General features: G+C 42.7%; 1 protein-coding gene across 50 annotated transcripts in view; it reads right to left on the bottom strand.

The window, feature by feature from the left end:
• MAP2 (microtubule associated protein 2) overlaps positions 1-22,981 on the bottom strand; it is a 226,399-nt gene that overhangs the window by 29,074 nt on the left and 174,344 nt on the right. For 8 of the 50 annotated variants that reach the window (XM_074594908.1, XM_074594942.1, XM_074594905.1 and 5 more), the window contains 6 exons: positions 21,827-21,940; positions 19,353-19,430; positions 10,745-10,999; positions 4,572-8,372; positions 4,119-4,325; positions 3,594-3,728 (listed from right to left, as the gene is read on the bottom strand). In XM_074594908.1, the coding sequence (XP_074451009.1) occupies positions 3,594-3,728; positions 4,119-4,325; positions 4,572-8,372; positions 10,745-10,999; positions 19,353-19,430; positions 21,827-21,940 (4,590 nt within the window). Of the gene's footprint in view, positions 1-3,593; positions 3,729-4,118; positions 4,326-4,571; positions 8,385-10,744; positions 11,000-19,352; positions 19,431-21,826; positions 21,941-22,981 lie in introns of all 50 variants that reach the window. The other 42 variants (XM_074594931.1, XM_074594944.1, XM_074594928.1 and 39 more) reach the window with 17 other exon arrangements.

Below are 22,981 nucleotides of genomic sequence, written 5' to 3' on the forward strand. Positions count from 1 at the left end.
ACTTGGATTCCATCCCTATGAAAAGTTTTGGAATGGGGCAGCTTTTTGGAAAGTAGGTTATTAGTTTCACCCCAACACTGCTGCTCAGGATGTGATTTGTTTCACAAAAACTAGATGTGAAATCTTTTGGCATCTGTGCCAGGATGCCCTTAGTAAATGCAGAAGCAGGACGGTGGGCAGAGATAACAACCTCTAGCTGGACTTCCAGCTGTAGAACCAACCCAAACACATCTTACAGGACGGAACTGATTAATTTTCTCTTTTCCCTGTGCAGTTCCCAGGCGTGGTGAGGAGATCTCTGGTTTTCTGCCACACTTGCCACTCTAGTTCTGCCCTCTTACTATAATTTCATTGCCTTTTTTTTTTTTTTTTAAATTGAAGGAGTATGAGAGAAAACTTGTGAGGAAAAGAGTATATAACTGTGTACTTCAGTTCTTCTGAATTTGTAACAGGGATAAGTACAGCACAGCCCTCCTGCATCGCATTTTGCCACTTCTGTTACTGCTGGGTTTGGTTCATTTTGCATCTCTCCTAAATAATCACAAACAGCTTCTTTCCTCCTTCCCTCGGTATTGAGCCCTGACCAGCCCCACTATGAAGCAGAAGGAACAGCTGTGCTGCTTGCGCTGACTTACCTGAAAGCACCACAACTTCCCCACCTGAACGAAAGATCTCTACAGGCTCTCCTGCCAGTTTAAATACACAACAAACAAGTTGTACCTCAAGGGGTGACCCCAGAACTGAAGACAAGGAACAGCAGCTTATCACGTAGCGACTCCCGCTCATAGCCAGGTCATTGTCCTGCCCTTGCCACCATAAGCACTCCTCTGATGGCACCACTGCAGCGGCGTCTCACAGACGCTAACAGAACACTGGTCAGATTGGGGTTTCATCCATGGAGCTACACAAGTCCAAGCAAAGACTTCACAGCTCTTTCCTCAGAGCTGGCCATACCGTTTCTTTTGCAAATGGCAAGGATGAGTCTCATAAGAAGCGTTCCCTTCCTTGTGGATATGGCACTGCAAGTTAGCAGTATTTGCCAGTGCTTTACAGTAACATGGGAAATTTTTTCTGGTATTGAGGGGAAATAGGGAAAAGATGTCATTTCCCAGCCCACTACGCAGAAAACAGGAGCGAATATTAACTTTTTTTTGTAGACACTTGTATCTTACGGCTGGACATGTTTCGTTTTAAAGTCACAGTAAATGCAACATGGAGGTTTTAACTGACTAGGATATACTCGCAGCTGTATAGACTACACTGCGAGGGACTTTTGGTGGGACCCCGCTGGCAAGGTATCACTAAAGCTGACAAGACCATTCCAGATAGGACACACTGACAGTCAAAACTGCCTTCAAGAAACAGTGCTGTATGTTACGTAAAAGGAAAATAGGAGAGAGACGATGTCCCTCTAAATTCCAGATCCTGGAAAGAGCTGGATGACGGGTTCAGGCTCAGGGATATATAAGTTAACATATGGCCATCTACACTCTTAGGATATCACACAGCACTGCGCTCTTTCTCATGGCCTCCCCTCAAGTCCCATCAGTTAGTATAAAAAGGTGAGGCAGAAGAAAATAAGGGATGCTGTGAATTTTCCAGCAACACAGAGTATGGTGAAACATTCTAAGAGAGATTTTTGTTCGCTTTGTGGTGTGGTTCAAGCTCCTCTGCTTTAGAGCCCAAGCCTCAAAATTCAAACTATGTTACTGAAAATTTATGATCAATCTGGGACTATCATTTTGGTTGCCCTCCATTTCAGGATTTAAATGTACTGGGAGGTCATTTTTGTATTACATTTTCCACTTTGACCAATACATGTGCTTCACCATGTATGGAATTGAGAGAGAAAAAGATGTGACGGCCGCCAGGCAGCACACATTTAAATAAGGCACTGGGCAGATTTCCTTAGGCAAGTCTATTGGTATGAGACAGGCCTCTCCGGGACACTGCGGGCCAGCAAAGTTCAGAGGAGTTAGTGGTAGAGTACCCGAGGGCAAGACAGCACTGACCACATGGCTGTAGAAGTGCAGACAAAGTTGAGAACACTACAAAGCCGACGCTTTCCCCACCCCAGTTTCCACTGCGTATTGAACCTCCTGGGTCTTTTGAAAGCATATGTGAATTATGGGTCATAACTTCTGAGCTGATCAAGCTGTGCTTCTGCAAACAGCAAGAGGTAGCAGGAAGAGTTGTTTGAATCCTTTTTTAAAATTCCTCACTCTTGGGTAGTTCTGGTCCAGAGTGCAAGCTAGGACAGCCCAGAGACTGCAAACTCAGGAGGAGCCATCACTGTGACAGAGGGGCCTGGATCAGCCTTTCCTGCCCTGGCTCCATTCCTCCCCAGAGGGGAAGTGAAAGCGCCAGACTGTCTCACAGCAGCCAGGCGACGGGACCGAGTATCTCGTCTGGTTGTCCGAATGGAATACAACCAGGAGACAACACGCACGTCATCCAGCTGGGGCATGGTAACAGAGCTACCCTCGCATAACTGTCCTGTTACTGTATTTTAACTCGTCAGACCTCCACACCGAGACTGGTCTGAATTTAGAACAGGAGCGACTCATTGGTGCAAAACTGGATGGAAATGACCTCTTAGGAAGAATTCTGGAATTGCACTGTTTAACTACAGGATGGGTTCTTAGTTTCTAAGCCATGAGAGAGGCCTGTGTAGCTCTGCATTGCTGCTCATGGTTCTTCTCTTAACAGCCTAGTTTCACTCATGAACAACCGCGCTGCAGCATGTGGCTATATTACATGACAGAAAACCTGGCCTCTTTTAGGAATTTTTTTTTTTCCCCTAAGATCACCAGAAAAGTCAAGATGTTCATCTTTCCAGCCTGAACTCAGAGAAACAAGTAATATGATGAAAATGCTGAAAGTGTTCTTTTTGGTCCTCTAAATATTGATACACTATCAAGACGTAACAGGAATCATTTGTTTCATCCTTTCATCTTCCTCTACCAAATATTAAGATTTTTGCTTGGAATGCATTCGTAGTGTGAGCCCAGATTTCTTCTCTCTCAGCTTCACGCTGCACGTGGCTGGATTCTCCCTGTGGATTTTCACTGTACAGCATAAACATCAGTGACAGATTGGGAAGTGTCAATGCAGATAACATCAATCAACAAAATATAAGTCTGAAACACTTCTTATTATGCATGAGAGTAAAAAAGCAAAATAATGGAAATGCATACCATGGTTTAAGCTGTCAACATTTTCCCACCAGAAAAAAAAAAAACACAAAAAAGCATAATTTAAAAAAAAAATAAATAAATAAAGATGAGTAGAAATTCCTACAACACCACACTATAAGCACGATGCCAAGTTACAACCACAGCACTTGGAGGTCCAAGCAATGACAAGCATACATGAGCATGGCCTCCATTAAATAAACAAATAAATACCAGGAATGAAAGAAGAAAAGAAAAATGATATAAAACACTAAAAAAGCAATACTATCTGTGAAGACTGATATTCTTGGAGGAAAAAATAAAAAAAATAGAGAAGCTGCTACAGCCATGAGATTTACAAAAAAAAAAATATGTCTATGTTTGCCAGCCACATTGCATAACTGAACAGAACGCAGTCACCTGTCTGCTTCCGTTTAACACAGGAGAGATGAGTTGGTCTAGTATATTTGATAGCAGGTTTTAAAATGATTTTCCTGGAGGGAGAGTGGGCCTGAACTTCAGTTTTTTTAGCAAGTTCAGCTTTCTTATACACTGCTATGGACAAGAAAACACAAAAACACAGAATCAGGAAAAAACCCAGCAAACAGTTTCATATGACAATACATCAAGCGGCAGGCCCACTGCTCCACAACTCCATCCCCATGCGTCACTCTACTGGGGGGAACAAATCCTCAGTCGGAAGGGGGACAGCACCAGCGCGTTACTCTCAGGTGTGTCACCCAGGGATCAGTGGGGATGCCTACGACTGAAACGTGACCAGTGGAGCAGTGAGCCTTGCACACGGCCCTTCACATAGTTGTAAAATATCTCATTAAAAAGCACTACCATTAATACTGTTAAGGTGCACGTCATCTACAACAGAGTAACCAGATAGTACTATACGATAGTAAAAATAAAAATAAAAATAGGGAGTGTTAAATGAACCTTTTTTCCTTCTCACTTCATCTCTGGAGAGTGTGCTAGGTTCCTTTTTAGCTATTTTCCTTTCGGGAGTAGAAATCCTGCCTCTCCCAGTTTTAAAAGGTTTCTCTTTTTTATGCTTATCAAGAGATGATCTTCGCAATTCTCTCTCTGCCTTCTCCTCTTTAGGAACAGTTTCTAACTGTTCAGTCATGATGCTCCTATCATCATCTGTAGGATCAGAGCAAATTATAACAACAAACAAAAGATTAGTAACAAATGTCAACAATACTGCAGTGGAGCAGGGAAAAATAGTTGAAGACAGAGCAGATGGATTAATAAAAAAAGGCAGGCTATTTTACCATTTTTCTGAAACATGCCGAGATTACTATTACAACTATAATAATTTTTGTGTTTGATCATTATGATTTGGAAGAAAAAATATTTAACAGACAAAACAGAAAGGATAATGCACACCTTGAGTATCTGCCCAGAGACTGTCTGTGTCCATGATGGAGTCATCGATTGTTGTTTCATCTTTGTAATCATCACATGTCTCTGTCTTGTAGTCGGTGAGCAGGATTTCTTCTCTCTGGGGTGAAGCAGGAGCTTCGGGGGAGCCCTCCTTGGGCTCCACTTGAATGTCAGCCACTTCCTCAACCTCCAGCTCCTCTTCAGCCTGGGAGTCCCCTGTTTCAATGTCTTCCTGCTGAGTAGCAGCAAAGCGCACGCTGTGGGAAGCAGATTCGCCCTCATCAACTGTTGTCTGCACCACTGTGATAAAGTCATCCTCTACTGTCACCACGGATTCAATGATGCCTTTCAGTTCAGGCAGTGCTTCTGGGCTGCCCTTGGCTAGCATTTCTTCACCAGTAGGTTTCCCAAAGTCTACTTCTGGGGGCATTTCTGATATAAGATGCTGTTTATCCTCTTCCTTTTCTTCTTGACCTACTTCTACCTCTTCTTCCTCACATTCTTCCCCTTTTGTGGCCCCAGCTTCCACTTCATATGGCAGCACCTTTTGGATTTCCGTAGGTTTCACAGCTGTATCGGGAATCTTTTCAGTTCCTTCTGCAGGCTGCGGTATGCTCTCCATCTGAATCTCAGCAGGCTCTTCCTGGAGAGGCTCAGCTTTTGGGTGGAGGGGCTCCATAGAAGGTTCCTTTGCTGGTAACTGTGCAGGTGTCTCTTCCCCAGGCACGGGAGGTTTTGGAGGTTCTGCTTTGATATCCTCTGGTTTCAAGGACTCTCCATTCAAACCTTCTTGGGCTTGATCATGCTCTCCGCTAGATTCATAAGATTCCTCTTTATCAACTGCTTCTTGATGTACCAGATCGGGCTTAGTTACCTTTTCCTTAATTTCTGTTTCAGACAGTTTGGTGCTGTCCTTCACATAACTAGGCTCGGTCTTGGAAAGTACATCTGCATCCTTTGCTTCTCTGGACAAGATGGTCTGATCTTTCTGTTGAGTATCTTTGGGTTCAGGCTCTCCTCTTTTAACAGAGGCTTTGTCCTTCCCTGAAGGGAGAGAAACAACCTCACTGATCTTAGTATCTAACTGACTCTGATATTCTTGGTCAGCTCTCCTTGCAGCCACTTCCAAATCGTGCTTTATAGCATTGTAATCTGGTTTTATTGGAGCTTCTATCTCAGCTATTTCAGGAACAACGCTAAGAATCTTCTCCTCCTTCTCCATCAACAAAGAAACAGCATCCTTTTCTATTGCTGTCTCTGAAGCTGATATTCTGTCATACGTGGTATCATCGGTTACGTGAACTTTATCAGCCACACTTTCTTCTTTCATTTCTAAGATTGCCTCAGGTCTTGTCTTCTCTGGCTCTGCACCTTTAATGGGATAGACCTCTTTAGAGTCAACTTGATCTTCACTTTTTTCTAGCACCGTATCCAGCTTCTCTTTTTTCTCCTGCTCAAAGTCCCTTGCCAGAATGGACTCACCGGTGGCATGCTGACCTAGGTCTTTTTCACCTAGGAATTCTTCTTTCGATTTTTCAGCTGCTGCCAACTTCACTTCTATTAAAGACAGGTCAGGAGCCAGGCCACGTCTCAGTTTTTCATCTGTGCCTTCGTAAAAGGGACAGGTTTCGCTTGTTAAATTCTCACTGTCCTGAACTGGAGAAGGGAGTGGGACTGTGTACTTATTGAAAACACAGTAGCCCAAGTCTTCTAGTTGACTTTCAGCTTTTAGAGTTACATGGTTTTCATCTGTCACAGGTGGCAGGGCTGTGCTGCTGCCTTCCAAAACAGTATCAGAAGGAACTGACTTCTTTTGTGCCATCTCAGCATCTGCACTCACAGAGGCTAATCTGGATCTTGTCCCTGCTAAGTCTAACATTTCAGGCAGGTCAGGAGCCAGGACAGACCCATTTTTGTAATATTCTTTGGCCAGGAAAGGTGATTCGACTAAGGTCTCAGGCTGGACTTTTTCTTCTGCCATTGCTTTTTCTTCTTCAATGTGCTCATCTTCCTCTCTACTATCAATGGGGAAGCAGGGGGCCTTCTCCAATGCTGGTGTGGTTGCTGGCAAGTAGTCATCACCTTCGTCCATACTTCCACTAGTGTTAGTTAGGATATCTGAAGCGAGGGGAGAAAGATCATGTGCACGACCAAAGCTAAATCCTAGAGCTATTGAATCCAGGCAGGACATGGGCAAGTTAATAGACATACTTCTCTGTTCAATGGCAGATCTCCCCCCAAGCCCCAAGCTCCTGCTCAGAGTTAGGTCATCTTTATTTTTACTGTGGAGTTCTCTCTTATCCCCATAGACTTTGGGGTCAATAGTGAACATTCTTTCTGTTGGGGAACTTGGTTCTTCAGATTTGTCTGGTGTAAAGCTCTGAGCCAGGGTACTGTATCCTATTTCCCGAGCAGGCCCACTCTGCTGCTGATCCAATTCTGTCTGTAATTCTTCCTCCTCTTCCTCTTTGTCTTCAGGTATCAGACGATCTGTCTGATAAGGCTCATACACACTCTCTTTAGTGTCACTTAGCTCATAGTAATCACTGCCTTGTTTCAGAGCATCTGCTTTGAAGGCTTCCTCTTTCAGAGCAGAGGTTTCAAAATACTTCGACATTCCTGATTGATCCTCCTCTTCTTTCATCTGATGAGGAGCTGAAACACTTGTCTTATCCTCCTTAGTATCTTTTTTAACATCTTTCTCTTGAAAAAGTTCTGGAGTAGGGGTCTTGTCAGTAGTTAAGCTTGGTGCCACAGGGGCTTTCTCTGTTATTCTGGATAACTGAGCGGTATCAGGGTGCTCTGCTGTTTTCTCAAGGGTCAGTTCATGGCTTAACTTGGCTGGGGACACCTGCGTTCTTGGCTGGACCTCCTCTTTCATGTCTACTGTTGCTGGGAGCCCACTTTGGTCCATTTCTTTTTCTGCTTTGAGATTATCAGGTGACTTTTTAGCTTCATCATCCTTTTGAAAATCAGCTTTGTCTAGGGAAAGTGCCTTAACTTCATCTTTTGTGGTAAATTTACCATCATCTAATATTCGAGCCTCCCCTTTATCATAGAAGTCATACCTTTCTTCCTCATCACTCTCATCCTTGGTCATGTCCTTTTCCTCCCCCCATGCAGGGATTTTCTGGGTGCTTGGTGTCTTCAGGCCATCTACAGTTACTGATGAGACTTCTTGCAGAGCTAGTGTCCTGTCTCTGTGGATCTGTTCATCTTTAGTGAGATCTTTGGCAGACAGTTGGTCAGTGGGTTCCAATTTTGTTTTGGAACTGTCTTTGAGTGGAAGCTCCTGGGGGACAGCGGGAGATGGGCCTGAAGGAAGTTCACTTTTGGCTGCTTCTGCCTTGGGTTCTGATAGCAACAGAGAACTTTCACCATGGCTCATGGCAAGATCTTGGACATCTTTAAGGTCGTCTTTAAATTTCATAGACATTACTTGGTTGGATGATGAGGGCATATCTGCAGTCCTTTCTTCTGTTTTGCACCCTTTAGGCAGTTCAGAGGACAAGTCCTTTTGTTCTTGAGAAGCAGGAGGCTTGGCAGCAGGTTCTGCAAAACTGGCTTCCCCTTTCTTTTGTGATTCAGTTTCCAGGATCTGTTCTGATAGAGGTGAAGGCATTTTTTCTTTGTCTTTGCTCTTTTTATCTATAGCCTCTGTTTTTGCTGGCTGTGGAACTAAGGCATCGTGTTTAGGTTGCTCATCAGTCTTACTGTCTTTCACAGATTCATGCTGCTTTGTGTCTAATGGTTCTGCTGTGAAAGGGCGTGCGCCCTCCTGGACACGGAATTCCATCTTCGTGGCTGCAAGTAAATCTGAAGTAGTTTGTTTGGGTTTGGTAACAAAATTATTTAAAGCACTTACAGGCAGGCAGTCATGTGGCTTACAACAACATCCTGGTATGAATGATGGAGAGGAGAGGGAGAAAGATGGAAACATGCAGCAAGGCCATCCACCTAGAAATCTGCTTTAAAGTGTTAAAACCCAGTTTCCTTTCAATATATGAGGTTTTACAGTGAAAATGTGAGTTGCACACATATAAATATGTGACCACTGAAATGAGATGATTTAATATGATTTCCTCATCTTCATGGTTTGTATACAACAGTAAAACCACAAGTAATCCTCACTTCATTGGTATGCTTTACTGGACACTCTAACTTGTGTTAGTTTTGAGTTAATGAAATCTGCAAGATTAAGTCCAATCAGTAGTATCTTTGTATGTTGCTGATATTTAAAACATACATAGTTATACATTTCTTTATCTATTTTACTTTTTTCTTTTACATGCAGGCTAAACTAAAGAAATGCATATAAAAGGTTTTGCAAGTGTCAGAAGAGGCTGGGTTTTTAACTGTACCAACTTTTGGCATTTACTGTTTGGCAAATGACAAAAATCTCACTGCTGTCATGAAACCAGTTTGTGTAAATCAGCAACAGAGCTATTAATAGTCCTAGATCTTGAAGGTCTGGTCTTCAAAATGGCCAGCCATCTTCAGCTGTAACTCAAGTCAAACAACACTTGGCATGCTTCAGTGACTGTAGATCAGGCCCTAATTAAGTTAATTTGAAACTAAAAATGCTACTCTTACAGTCTGCCACTATATTTTTAGGGACTAATACCTAGTTAAGTTTTTTTTATACACTCGCTGTTAATCATTAATAGCTTGTTCTTTTTTTAATATCCTATGGAAAATTATGATTCCTATCATATGGAAAACTTCCTGTTATGGAAAATACGAAGAGAGATACTGCAGAATGTGACAGAACTTTCTGCAGTAATCTGTTAAAAAAATTTTATGATTTTTTTCTAAAGATTGTTACAACAAGCATTGGGCCAACTCTGAATCTCCTCATCTCCGATTTAAAGTCCATGGAGCCATCTCTTTGCTCTGACGAATATGAATTTTTCAAAACAATTAGTATCAAAGTATTGGCCATTCTTGAAACAGCTGGATACGGTAACATTTAGTTAAAAAGCAACTGCCATTCTAAACTCTACAGGTATAAAAAACAGAGGCCTGCAAGTCCAGTAATTTTACTCCTTTATGTTTTTACATTTGATGACTTACTTGCAAACTCTATGAATTATAAAAACACGGCCATTGAGCTGATGTCATCCTCATTTCACAGAAATTAAATAGCTACTGACTTTCTTTACGTATCCTACTGTGCATCTTACTGTAGTGCAAATGAATAATACCAGTGGTATCAAAACATATTCTGACTGCCAAAGGCATTTAATATTCTTTAGCTGGTCCAGCCACAACACCAGCCTCCCAAATGCAGCGTTTCTCAGCCAGGTATTGCACGGGTACATCACTACCCCATATAATGGGTCTTTACACCTTGTTGCACTGGCTGAAGAGAAATACCATTAAAAGGAAAATCCTGAAGCCTAGTTCTCACATACTGAAAGGCAATAAATTGCAGTAAATATTTTGTTCAGTAAGCAGATCAGAACTTCACCCTATGCGCCCAATCCTAAACTTCACTATGAAGGCAAACATCCCAGTGGAAGTGATGGAGGTTTTGCCTGACCAAGGCTCTCCAGCAGGGTTAAACTTTTGTAATAAGGTAAGACACAAAAAATCAGAGTTCTGGCAATGATCGAGGAGAGGAGGGGTGGACTGCAATGAATGGCAAGGATATGACATAAGAAGCAATAGCTTTAGGGAAGCTAAACCAGAATGCACTGAAGCACGCACACAAAAACAAAAACCAAACAAAGAACCTGCACACTGCAAACGAAAACATTTCTACAGTTTAAGCCTCTTTATGTCATAGTCAAAGTCAATAAATCCACTTTTTGAAAGCAAAGCAGATGAATCTCTGCACCGAAAAGAAAAAAATATACATAGATTAGCAATGTGACTGGCAAACACATCTGAGATGCGGGAAAAAGGTTTACACGGAGGAATCAGCTTAGCTGCAAAGCGTATTTTATCATGGCAAAGTAAAAAATCAGGAATCAGCCGCAGCGGTGGGAAACCATGTTGTCATACAGCACCTATGCAATCATATGATCTGCTACACACTCTTCAAGCATAATAAGAGCAGTCATACTAATAAATGGGAAGAACAGGAAATGAAACAGCCTTGGAAAGCACTGGAGAAAGCTGGAGGAGGACTGGCCAGCAGCAAACACATGCAAACCTAAGGAGGACACACACACCTCCCTCAGCTGAGGAAGGGGAGGTGTCTGCTGGGGGCTGTTGCACCACAACTGCGACACTCTCCCTGCTGGATGCCGCTCTGGGCGCTTTGTCTTCACCACACACTTTGGCCTCCACACCAGAATCCGACTGACCCTCACAGAGGCCCTTTGCCTGGTCCAAAGGCTCAATGGGCCCGTGCTCTTTCCCCAGTTGCTTCCCAGGAAGAGCAGGTTTCACTTCCACAGCCATCGCACTCTTTACTGGTTCTTCTTCTTGGGAATGGAAAAAGGAGGCGACATCAACACCAACAGTAAACAGCAAGCACCCAGCTCAACAGGACTGCTTTTGCATAACACTTTCAGCTCTGAACATTTTAGATTTAAGCGTGTCAAAGGACTGCTAGTATCCAGCCCATTTTAGTCATTGTGGAACTGAATTTTCCTTAGGGAAAAAAAACAAACAAACAATCAAACAAATCTATCTCCGCCAGAAAAGCATGTTTCTGCTGTAAAATGAGAGCTGAAAGTGTTTTACAGGTATACCTCTCCCAGAGATGACTGTGGATCAAATATTCATTGCAAATGGAGATGGTACTGAATGATGGATGGCCTTGACAACACCAATGCATCAACAAGCTCAAAATACACCGATATTTTTCTGATAAATGTGCTGTTTAATCCAGTACAAGACATTCAGTTGAGGTGGAGGAAGTTATGAGGCATTGATTTCTTTCCACTGACCTTGGCAATACTGACTGCTAAATGCCAGCAAATCAATCTACCACATGGATCCTGGATTTGGCAAAATATTGAGCCACTTCCATAGTCTTAATAAGCCTTGTGCATAGCTGATAACTAATGGTTTCACAAGAATTCAGTCAAGATACCTACACTGAGCAGGTTTATAAACAGTTTCTCCTTCAGGCTGCCTGACAGCTGAACTCCGTATGTGAAAATCACAGATTTAACACAAGGACTCTTCATTTTCTTTTCTGTTGCCCCACTAGCCCCAAGCTCCTCGACACCAATTACATCAAAAAAACCCAATGAGTGCAATATAACTATTTGTTCATCTGAATTTCTAAAATACATCACCCAGTCTATGGGCTGTCAGGATCAGTACAGTAGTAGCAAGAGCTTCCTCTACTTACGCCATGGCAGAGGACTGATTAGCAGAATCTCCATTCTGGACGGTATTCCCGCCACTGCTACTCAGACAGAATATTACTGTGTGCTATCAGTATCCCTTCTGATAAGAAGTCAGGATTAAGTGTGAAACCTTTGATTCGGCAACATACTTAAGCGGTTGACCAGCAGCCACGCTGCAGTCAACCTGATGAGCCCCCTGGGTTTGATGTGTGTCCTCGTACTTAAGGACCTTGCCGAATCAGACTCAGAACAAAGTGGCTGTATCCAGACTCTTGGGATTCAAGTACAAGGGCTTCATTTTTCACCTGAGACTGGCCCAGTTAAAACCAGACAGTCAATCATGCGCCTCAGTTCTGGCCTTTAAAAAGTGGTTTAAGGAACACAAACACTACTTGAGGCTGAGAAAATATCACTATGTAAAGTACAACACATTATTAATAACATATAAAAATGTAAATAAGGTTAGATACTGTATCTTAAATGAACAGAAGCCAGAAGATTCAGAATCGGAACTGGACGGATGCCTGAGTGTTACAGGGATACTGACACACGGGCAGATTGTAAAAGCAGCCTGGCAGAACAGCAGGCATCCAGCCACAAGAGGCCCTGACTTGAATAACTTGCTTTACTTTTCTTTTTCCAATTTTATGTGGTTTTGTACGTGCATCCCTTTCAATCAAAAAATTTTAAGGAAAGCCTCTCATTTTACTCTGAGCAATTTCAGGTATACACCTCCATTTCCTGAGACACTTCACACAATGCCACATGATTAAAACTAATTACTCACCAAAGTAGAAAGTTATCCCTGACTTTAAAGAAGGAATCCTACAGACTCCCTTTGTGCAGCAGACTCTTCTATGCCAAACAGGCTGCTTGCTTACAGCCAGCAAGCGAGGAGGGCTGTTTCATAATGCCTGTCTTTTCACTGATGATCCCACTTATTTCCCTTTTTTTTTTCCTCATAGATCTGAGGAAATAGATCCTCATAGTTCTGAGATCTTACATTTTCAGCAGAGGTAGGTGCATATAACCGAAAAGGAAGGCGCCCACGAATAACCAGCCCAGGAGAGCTGCTGAGTACAGCTGTAGGCACCCAGCTGTAGTAGGGCTACTCCTGTGATTTTCTGTCTCCCCTCGCTTCAGGCAGGCGTGCTGGCACTGACAACCTTCAACTGTTAGCATTGATCCCTTTCTGGTGCTGTTGCAGTATTATGCTACATTATCCTGTTAATTCTGAACAGCTCTGGTTTTGAGCCAGTGAGCAATTTCAGGTCTACGCGTCCATCTTCCTGAGACACAAACCCTTAGAGGATTCAGTACTCTCTTTAACTTCAGCTCCTGTGTTCCAAGGTTGAGTTAGTCAAACGGTGTGAGATGAAACGTGATCTATTTCGCCTTGGAGAAGAAGTCATCATCCCTGTTAGCCACCGAAATAGATTCTCCCTTGATTCCTCAAACGCCATTTCACTCTGATGTAACCCATGCTGATTGAATAATACTGATGTGCTCAGGCCATAGAAAAAGAGGTTACAGAAACGCAGTAATAGTAAACTTTTTTTTCCTCCTTGTTTGCAGTCAGCTGACACAACGTTAACTGGATGTATCCACAAAAAAACTGCAGATCAAACATGACCCAATACTTCCTGAAGTCACCTGTGTATATTGGGGTAAAAACTGATTTCCTTTGCCTACTAGAGAATTAAAGACCTTCCACAGCTAGCTTTGGCACAGGCATGGGGTTTTTTCTCCATTGTGTTAACAACTGACTTACCTCCAATAACAATCTTTTGGCCTATTTTGCACACTGTTCCTGGCACACAGAACAAATTAGTTTACACTTCTTTTAACTAGCTGCTCCTTTTGCTTCTGCTACAGGCCAGGCTGGCAGACCAAGAGCCTGATTTAAGCAGGAACCATGGTTTCACTGACCCCACAGTTGCATTCACTGCTCACGCTGCAGCTCCACTTTGAGATGGAGAGACTCTGGAGGGGCATCACTTCCATGTGGGGAGAAAACACAGCTAGGTTTCCCTCCCCAGAAAGCAGCAATCCCAGGCACATACATAATGGAATGGATGGCAGGTGGGTAGAGGGGAAGAGGAACAAAATGGGACCATGCTCAGTTCACCTTCATCATGGCCCAACAAGACCACCGTGCTCTTCACTGTGGCACTGGGACGTGTACTAGAGCCAGCCCACTCCGAGCTGAACAAAGGGTGTTCATAGTACTCCTCATCCGAATTGTAGGGCTCATCATCGGGCACAGACACTGAAATGGAGGGGGTCAGCTGTCTACGCCACTCCCTGCCGGCAGCAGGCCCGCAGCCTGGGCAGCGGTGCATCGGCCCCACCTTATCCTCCGCCCCTTCATCTACGAACAGACACACACAGACAAAAACTGCAGGAGAGACAGACAGACAGAGAAAAGGCAAGACAGGACGGACACATGCAGTAGCAACACTAGCCACTATGGCACACAGCAGAGTGGGTGAAAGCAGCCAGGGTACAGGTTAATGCAGGACGGAGCGATGTGGCAGCTGGGCATTTTAACACATGAGCCATGTATGTGGTGTTTCCTACACTGCTTATGAACATCAGAAACCAACCTTTGGAGTAAGTGAATTTCAAAACTATACACTTATTATCTGGAGGAATACATACTGTGCACAAACCACCTCTCACAAGCTGCACTGATCCTCACAGGTACTGTACAGCTGACTGTACAGCTGCATTAAAACCCTCTCAAGTATCCCAACACAGCTGTATCCCTCATAGTCATCAGGCAAAGTACTTGAAAGTATAAATTTTAAAAAGCCCTTTAATTAAAAAGCAATAAAGCAGCCTACACTTTGGTCCATGGTGGTTTTCTCTCTCATTGTATCTATTTCAAAATTCCCCACGTTCTTCTTTTCCCTATAAAAAACATTTAAACAACAACAAAAAACCCTTCCCCAAATAACTAGCTACCTTTTTTCCCCACTCACAGCAATCTCTATTAGTAGCTCCAATATGTATCATTATGCTGCAAAAGGAAGATTATCCATGTTTAAGATTCTGTGACAGCCCTGGGGCTGGCCAGCACCGAAGGTATGCTACGTGCACCTCTGCACACACGCAAATACCACCATGGAACTTGGTCCAAGGGAACAGTTCTCACAATTTCTTTCAGGGCACAAAGAGTGCCTGAATCACCGATAGTTTAGTTGCTTCGCTCTTGTAGTGGAATCCAAATATGCTTAGAAGAGGTAGGTGTGGAAAGATAAGCTGGCAACCTGCCTCTGGCAAACGGAAAGGTCTGCAGAGCACGGCAATAGGAAATGACACAAGTCTGATCCTGAGCTTCCCACCTTTCCCTAGTACTTAAGAGCTGGCCGCAAGGTTGCAGGGAAACATCTTGATCCACTTGCAATGCAGAACCTGTGGATTTCTTCTCCATAGAAGCTCTACAAAATTCAATGACAGATTGGAGGGGGCTCATAGTTTGCAAAAGGCTGGTTACAGGGGGTGAGGACACGTCTCAGGATGTGAGACCAGGAACCAACTCCCTCCTAAGCCTCAGAAGATTCAAAACTACAACTCCTGCTTCTTTGCCTCACACTAGTCCATGTATTGCCGTGGACAAGAGTGGAAACGGTTGATGCAGTCACCATCTCTTCTGCTGGAACTGGGACATTGTGGAGAAAAGAACAGAAGGTTGATACGGTCAGAAGCGGAACATGGAGGAGGAGGGTGCGCAGAAGGGAAGGCTCTCCTTCCAGCTGTGGGTTGTATTTAGCCAAGGGCACGTCAGAAGTAAAAGGCATCAACAAGAGCGAAGACAAAACCCCAGGACTTCTCTATACTGACGCAAACAAGGCTGAAAATTCCTTCTTTATAAGCTCTGAATAGATTGTAGGCAAGAAAACACAGGCCCTGCCTCTGCTTCTTAAAACTACAGAAACTGCAACAGTAAAAATGCTTAATACGTATTATTGTGACGGTCCAAAATCATCAGCAAAGCCTAGTATTGTCTGCGGCCGTTATGTCTGTGGCTATTGCAGATTTACATTGTTTATTTATCAGTTTTAATAAAGATATTTTCAAAATTACTCCAGATAATTTCATTAACAGGATAATGATGTCTTTAAAGGAGGATATGCTTTTATTTCAGCAAAACGAAAAATCCTTTCTTTGTTATTCTAGCCCCTTCTAATAACCCTTTTTCATCTCAAAGCGTGGGAAAAATCCCCAATGTATTTTAAAGTCCAAGATTAAAATCACTTCTCACAAAGACTAATTCTGCTTTAGCTTCCAGGTATCTTTTGAAAATGCCTTTCAAGAAGTAATTTTCACTCTGAGTAGATCCATTTTTATAGGACACTTGGTTCCTTTCAGTTTGCAAAATACTCCTATTTGGTATATAAAGCCTAACCTGAAATGCCTATTTCAAAATGGAAGACAGTCCATCACAGGCATCCTTCTATCTTGTAACATTTAGAAAAATTTTTGCATGAAGACTGTGTTGACCATTGTCAAAAGGCGCAGAGCACAAAAGAAATGCCAAGTTGGCAAGAGAATATCACATCAGCCCTGCAGGACCAGATACAACTGACAAAAGGATTTGACGGTGCAAGGGAAAATTTCATTTCCTGAGCAAAATTATGTTACCATCGTTGAAATAAATGAAATAATTTCAATAAGGCAAATTAGTTATCTTACCTTCTGCAGCAGTAAAAAGGAACAGGCTCATCTGAATGTTTTTTCTCCAGACAAACGAAAGAAAGAAATCTACATCCACCGGCTCCTTTCTCTCACAAAATACGCTTGACCCACAAACCTCTCTGTCTTTTCTACCTTTTTTTTTTTTTAATTTGTATTTGCTGCATGGCTGGCCACATCCACCTTTGTCATGTCTACAACAGTGATTTCCTCCCCACTATGACTGAAGGAAGTCTCTTTTGGATTCAGAGCAATGCGACACACACTGACAAGTGCATTAGGAAAATGTTCTAAGAGGAGGGGGGGAAAAAAGGAGGCCTGAGATAGGTACACACACCACGTGCTCAGCTATTTTTGTTCAACAACTGTAGAACTGCATTAAATAAATTGTATTCTACTGAGCAGAAAGACAGACAGACAACGTAAACGTGCATGAGGATGAACAGCCAGATGGTATAGGGAACGGAAGGTTTAAACAAGTACAGCAAAATTGGGTCAAACCCTACTGAGGCAAACTCTTCTGAATGGGGGCTTTGCCTGAATGAAAACGACAGGTCTGGCTCACTCAAAAGCCCAACTTACCCACAGAAAACAAGGACCACACCTTCTAACACAGAGCAGAACACACGACTTCTAACTACATTGAATTGACAACACTGATATTTGGGGAAAAAACACCATAATACACTTCTGGTGAAATTTTTTTCAAGAAGTTCCTTCTGTTCATCAGCCGACTCCACTGTGATTTCCAGTTTCAGAGCCAGACATAAAGAAGCAGCTCCCAACAGAGTTCACTAATGACTCAGCACATCATTTCTGTCCACACGTCCCTTATAAGCCTACACTTTTGGGATTTACACAGGCCATCTGCTCCAAAAAATGAAGAGTTGAATCAAAATCTTGTATTGAAAAAGTCTCTTTTGAGTAATGCTAAAGGAAATTATTTGAATGTTTTTAAAAATGGTGGAACTGTGTAAATCATCAAGACGTCTCTCAAATACTGACCTTTCAGTCCTCGCTACCACCCCTGTGGAGTAGGTAAGTGCGTGCTATTACATTAACTCAATTCGACATGCAAGGGAAGAGGAAAAACAACTCTGTGATGTGACTTGCTGAGTCATATGCACAGCTGGGAACAGCAGAGTCCGGTAGCTCTTAACAGCCTCGAGTTGTATAGAGTTTTGCCACCTTTTTGTGTTAATACAACCAGCTAAATGGTTTACATTTGCTGAGGGAGCAATCTACGACCTCCTGTCAAGTAATCAATATGAGTACTTTATAAAAGCCTAAAATACACGTAAATAATACTGCTGATATAATCAGTACGCAAAGCTAATCCTCAACTAAGGATGTATGATGTAAGAACCTTGACATTGGCCCTTTATTGTGATATGAAAAAAAATCAAAAAGCTTACGCTGAATTAGTCAAGTGAATTATATACTTAAAAATAGCGGTAAAACCCTCCTAAAAATTCTAAAAGCTAATGTCCTACTAGCTTCCTTTTTAGAGTGATGAGTTGAGGAACTGTTGTACTATTTTTTAAACAATGTGCAGATTTAAAAAAAAACCAAGAATCGATTAATCAGACTTTTTTTTATATTGGTCACTAACTGCATCCAGTAGGTATTTCCAGTACAGTGGACTGACAAATGTTGTTAACACAGCCTGTAATTGCATTATCTCAAAAATGACCGCAGGAGGGAATATGCCTAATTGCAGCGTCCTGATGAACTGCGAGTCAGACTATGTCAGCACATGAAATAGGAACTGCCCACTTGCAAAATTAATAGAGGCTCTGTGTTAAAATACCAACAAAGTTTGTTCAGCAGATGATAAGAAATTATTTTCATGCACTTATTTAACAAAAAGAAAAAAAATGCAAAAAGAAAATCCACGAAGGAAATAAATGGACACATAAAAATGCTATTGACATGGCAGAGTTCAACTGACAGTCCCCTGGAAATTCTGAACCCAAATCCTTCTCTCGTATCCACATGGTATGGCTCGGTTGTAATACACTGCTGTCTCCCTAAACTGATGGCCTTGATGCAGCAGTCGTCTTCTGTTGAACAAAGCACTGACGCACAGGCTTCCCATTGTGACAACTTCACTGGTATTTAGGCCTCTTCTTAAAACTAAGCCAACACTTAAGTTCTTTGCTGGAGGGGATTTTAGCAGGAGGAAAACATAGTGATCATGGGCTACTGAAATTGAACATTCATTGTGCAGAACAGAGTAGAAATTTGCTTTGTGAGACTAGAATTTGACTCCCGCACTCTGTGTACAGAACCCCCAATAGACGTAAGCACTGAAGCATGAATTAGAGGTCGAAGACCAAAGACATGATCCAACTCTGAATCTCCTTGCTTTCACGCATTTAAGATTCCAAAACCGAAGTTAATGGTAATTAAAAAAAGCAGCCAAACAAACCCTAAGAAAAGAAAGATGACCCATACTGAATCATAGTGTTGGTGACCACACTGAGACAGCAGACATCTTGGCTCATATTGCATGTAACAGATAAAAGGTGAGCATCGCCATCACTTTTCTTTACTATGGATGTACTTAACATATCCTGTCAGTTACCTCTGTGCATATGTGTCTACCTCATCCATGCATTGCAGCTGGCTTGCAGATGGGGAGTTATTGCTGGGGAATGCCTTATCTGTTCACATGAAGGTGCAGACAGTATCTCCATGTTCTGATTCCCCCATCCTTTAGATTCATGTCTCATCCCTCTGCTGACAGCTCGCGATGCAACGTCCAGGAGACCCTTACCTTCCTCCAGAGCTCCAGTCTGCTCGGAAGCTGGCGACGGAGGCGGGGAAGGAGGCAGGTTGGCTGACTCTTCAACTGCTAGAAATCAAACAGTGAAAATGAGACAGAGCAATTAATTCCTGGAAGATCGATGCTTGATACAAACTGCAGTCAGCCTGTTCTGCCCAGCTGAGAGAGAGAACTATTCGATGGAGACTTGTGCCTAGCAGGTTTTCTGGTAGACCCTTTCAGAACACATGAATTTTTAAAGTTATAATAAAAGCAAGGTTTTTTTCTTCAGATGGTACGAATTCTTTTCAAAATTCTGGTCATAACTCTATGACAATATAAAAATCAAGTACGAAATTATCTTAAATCAGTACTGCCACTTAGAAAACCTACAACAACAACAACCTACAACAACAATAAAGCATCTGAGCATGAGAGATTTTATAAATTCACACTGACTATCAGAAACCGGCATCCAATCTCTCCAATTTACCTGGAATACATGAACAAAAAACATTCTGCATGCTTTTTTTTTCTTCTGCTGAATTCAAGGTTAATCACAGAATCCACGCAAATATCGCTTATCTAGATACAACAGACATCAGCACAAGAACTTCTGTCAGCCACGACACACTTGTGATTCAGCTGAGCAAGGCGCAGTGAAATCTCAGATGCACTTAGACTAAATTTTAGATCCATTCCCAGTCACGAGACTGGATGCTGAAATCAGATGATGTTTTTTCAATTATTTTAATGCGAGTACAATGAAATCCTAAACAAACTGCTTCTTACATGAACTCAGCATAACCTCAGCATCTGATTTCACACCAATCACTTTGAGATTTTTTTTTTTCTTTAAAAACAGATCCACTACTGGGGCTAAACCAATGTTGGTTTTGTTCGGGTTTTTTTTAAAAAAAAAAAAAAAAAAAAAGGAAAAAGTAACAAATCTGTATTAACAAATCTGTCCTATAAATGGCACCTCTCAACAGGCAGAGCTCAGTTTCTGATTCAGGGCTTCTTCCCAAGCATAGGAAGGCCAGTTTCAAAGCCCCAGCAGAATTTGCCAGGCCTCCTCCTATTGATTTCAGTGTGGTTTGGAAGAGACCCTTATGTGACTTGTCCTTACGATGTGCTGTCCAGGGACAGAGCATTTGTATCTTCATTACAATGCAATTCTACCTGCACTTATTTAACAGTCACCGAGCACAGGAATGGTAACACCGCCAGCTGCTCACTGAAGACATACTTCTCACAATATTTTTAAAATGTCTTATCTAACTAGATGGAACTGAAAACCCATTTTGCCTCACCCAGGCCCCAGTGAAGCAATCTGTGCTTAAATATGTATGAAGTGTTTTGCAGAACTGGGGCCCTTCATGTAAAATTGAGTCTCTGTAAAAAAGGGAATTACCAAGCAACACATGTCCCTGATACAGTTCAGAATTAGTTCAATGAAGCAAAAGACCTTGGGAAACAAATTTCCAACAAATATTCTTAATTACTCGTTGACTTTAATTCATTCCTAAGCAGAGTCCAGCTGCTGTACCAAACAAAGCAGAGTGCCTGTGGGGAAAACACCACCAGGCATTATTTTGATTTGATCACAACGTACGTGCGCTCAGCAGAAGTTATCCTGGGGCAGGCCTGCAAGACTTGCTCTACCCCGGGACGGAGGACGGCCTTTCTCTGGCCTTTGTTGTACATGTTTTGAGCTACTGTGGAAGTTTTCTGGCATGGAGGAAGCACTGTAGGTATGAATGGCTGTATAATTACTTTTTAATTTTTGCGTACAAATATATATACACACACACACACACTTGTATTTCAGAGAGACATTTCACGTTGGAGCCAGCAGGAGGATGGGGTCCCAGTATGGGCCAGTGGCAGTGGTACCATTCCCAATCTGGACCACTGGGCGTTCGCTTCTACAAGGTGTAACTCCCTCTCCCTCAATCTCTCCTCGCCCTGCCTGGCTGCTAACCCCTCTCCCACCCTCAGCCCGTGTGCCCTGTCCCTCTGTACTTCTGTTGAGGTGCTCCTCCTCCATCGTCTCGAGTAGCCACCACCCAGCCAGCAAAGCTGCGCTTTCTTTTTATATGCCTGTCCTCTAATCTTTGCCTCTTCAGACATGAATGTTTCTCTCTCACACAGCACATGGCTGAACGTGAAGGGGCTCTGAGCACTGCTGGGTCTCACCAGACGTGATGACAGAAGCGCTACCACCAGTTCCATCCACAGCCGCGTCGCTCAGGAGTCAGAAACCACGTGGAGAACTGCTGTTAGAGACAGTCACAGGGCCGTGAAGAACCGGGGCAATGAGGATACCGCTATTATTAAGTGGTTCCAGCATTTATCCAGTGGTGCTGCAGTTTACCCTTGACCATAATCTATGCGAATGCACGTGTCAGTGTTTTTTTGCAGTACATATACATACAACATTTGCAGACAGGAGGATACTTTGAACATTCTTTGTCTCGTTTTACCTAAAGGTAGTGGTCCAGGCTGATCTTTGTGCTGGGCTTCTTTTTCCTGTTCGCCTTTCAGAACGGCTACAGCTTCAGCTGTTACTACTTGTACTATCCTCGCAGACACTTCTTCTGTGGCAGCAGCAAAGTTAGAAAAAAAAACAAAGGAAAATATGCTAATGAGAATGATGTTTTAAAATTATAAAGATTAGTTTAAACAATAAAAAAATGGCAGCTGACAATCCACTTTTAAAAGGTAATCTTTTTTCCCTGAAATACAGGCAAATCATTAAAAATAAAATAGAAGGACCAGATATTCCGAAGATCTCAGTGGAAAATGCTGAGTATTTATAAAAACCAGGACCTCAGCCTTTACAGTAAGATGCACAAAGCGTCATTATTAAATGCTCTTTCTGTTAGGGACAATGTGCAGCAACTGCAAAATGTTAAGATGATCATTTATTAAATGTCTAAAATTTTTTTTGCAGGTACTGTTTTGCAAACAGGGGTAGAATGGCCAGATGAATAATGGGATTTCTTGACATTTAATACATGGAGCTAGCTGCATTCTTACATGCACGTTGGATGATATTTCCCCCTCATCAGCACACAGTTAGTATGCATTAAAGGCACTTTCCAGACAGACATCTATGCTGATGAGGGAGTTGAAAAAGAAGGGCTAAATAACATTTCTATGTGATTAAAAGGTATATTTTGTCCTCCTCACCCCTTTTAAGACTGCAATACAAAGCTTTATTTAAACAGCAGGCCTGAATACGATGCAGAGGGATTGCAGAGGATAGCATTTGTTTGGTGGGATGGGCTCTCCGGCCATGATCCCAGGTGCAGGCTCGGCTCCTGGCCACTCGCCCTCGTTGTGCCTGGCACAGGGAAGGGGCACTCACATGGAGGTGGCTGAGCATCACATGCTTGACAGACCCCTTTGCTCTGCCCTCAACGCGGGGATGCCCCAGGGGGGCTGAGGAACCAGGCTCTCTGGTGAGTGGAGGACGGCAGTGGGACCACTCGGGGAGTAAATACTTCCAAACTGAGAAATTGTACCTCATCTTGGCTCTAGACCCACCCAAAGGTGCCGTGAAATGTCATCAGGCACACCACTGCCTGTGGAAGTAACCAGAGAGGTTTCACGCCCTAAGGGCAGTTCAGGCACCT

This window comes from Larus michahellis, chromosome 7 (assembly GCF_964199755.1).
Source record: "Larus michahellis chromosome 7, bLarMic1.1, whole genome shotgun sequence".
Taxonomy (NCBI): domain Eukaryota; kingdom Metazoa; phylum Chordata; class Aves; order Charadriiformes; family Laridae; genus Larus; species Larus michahellis.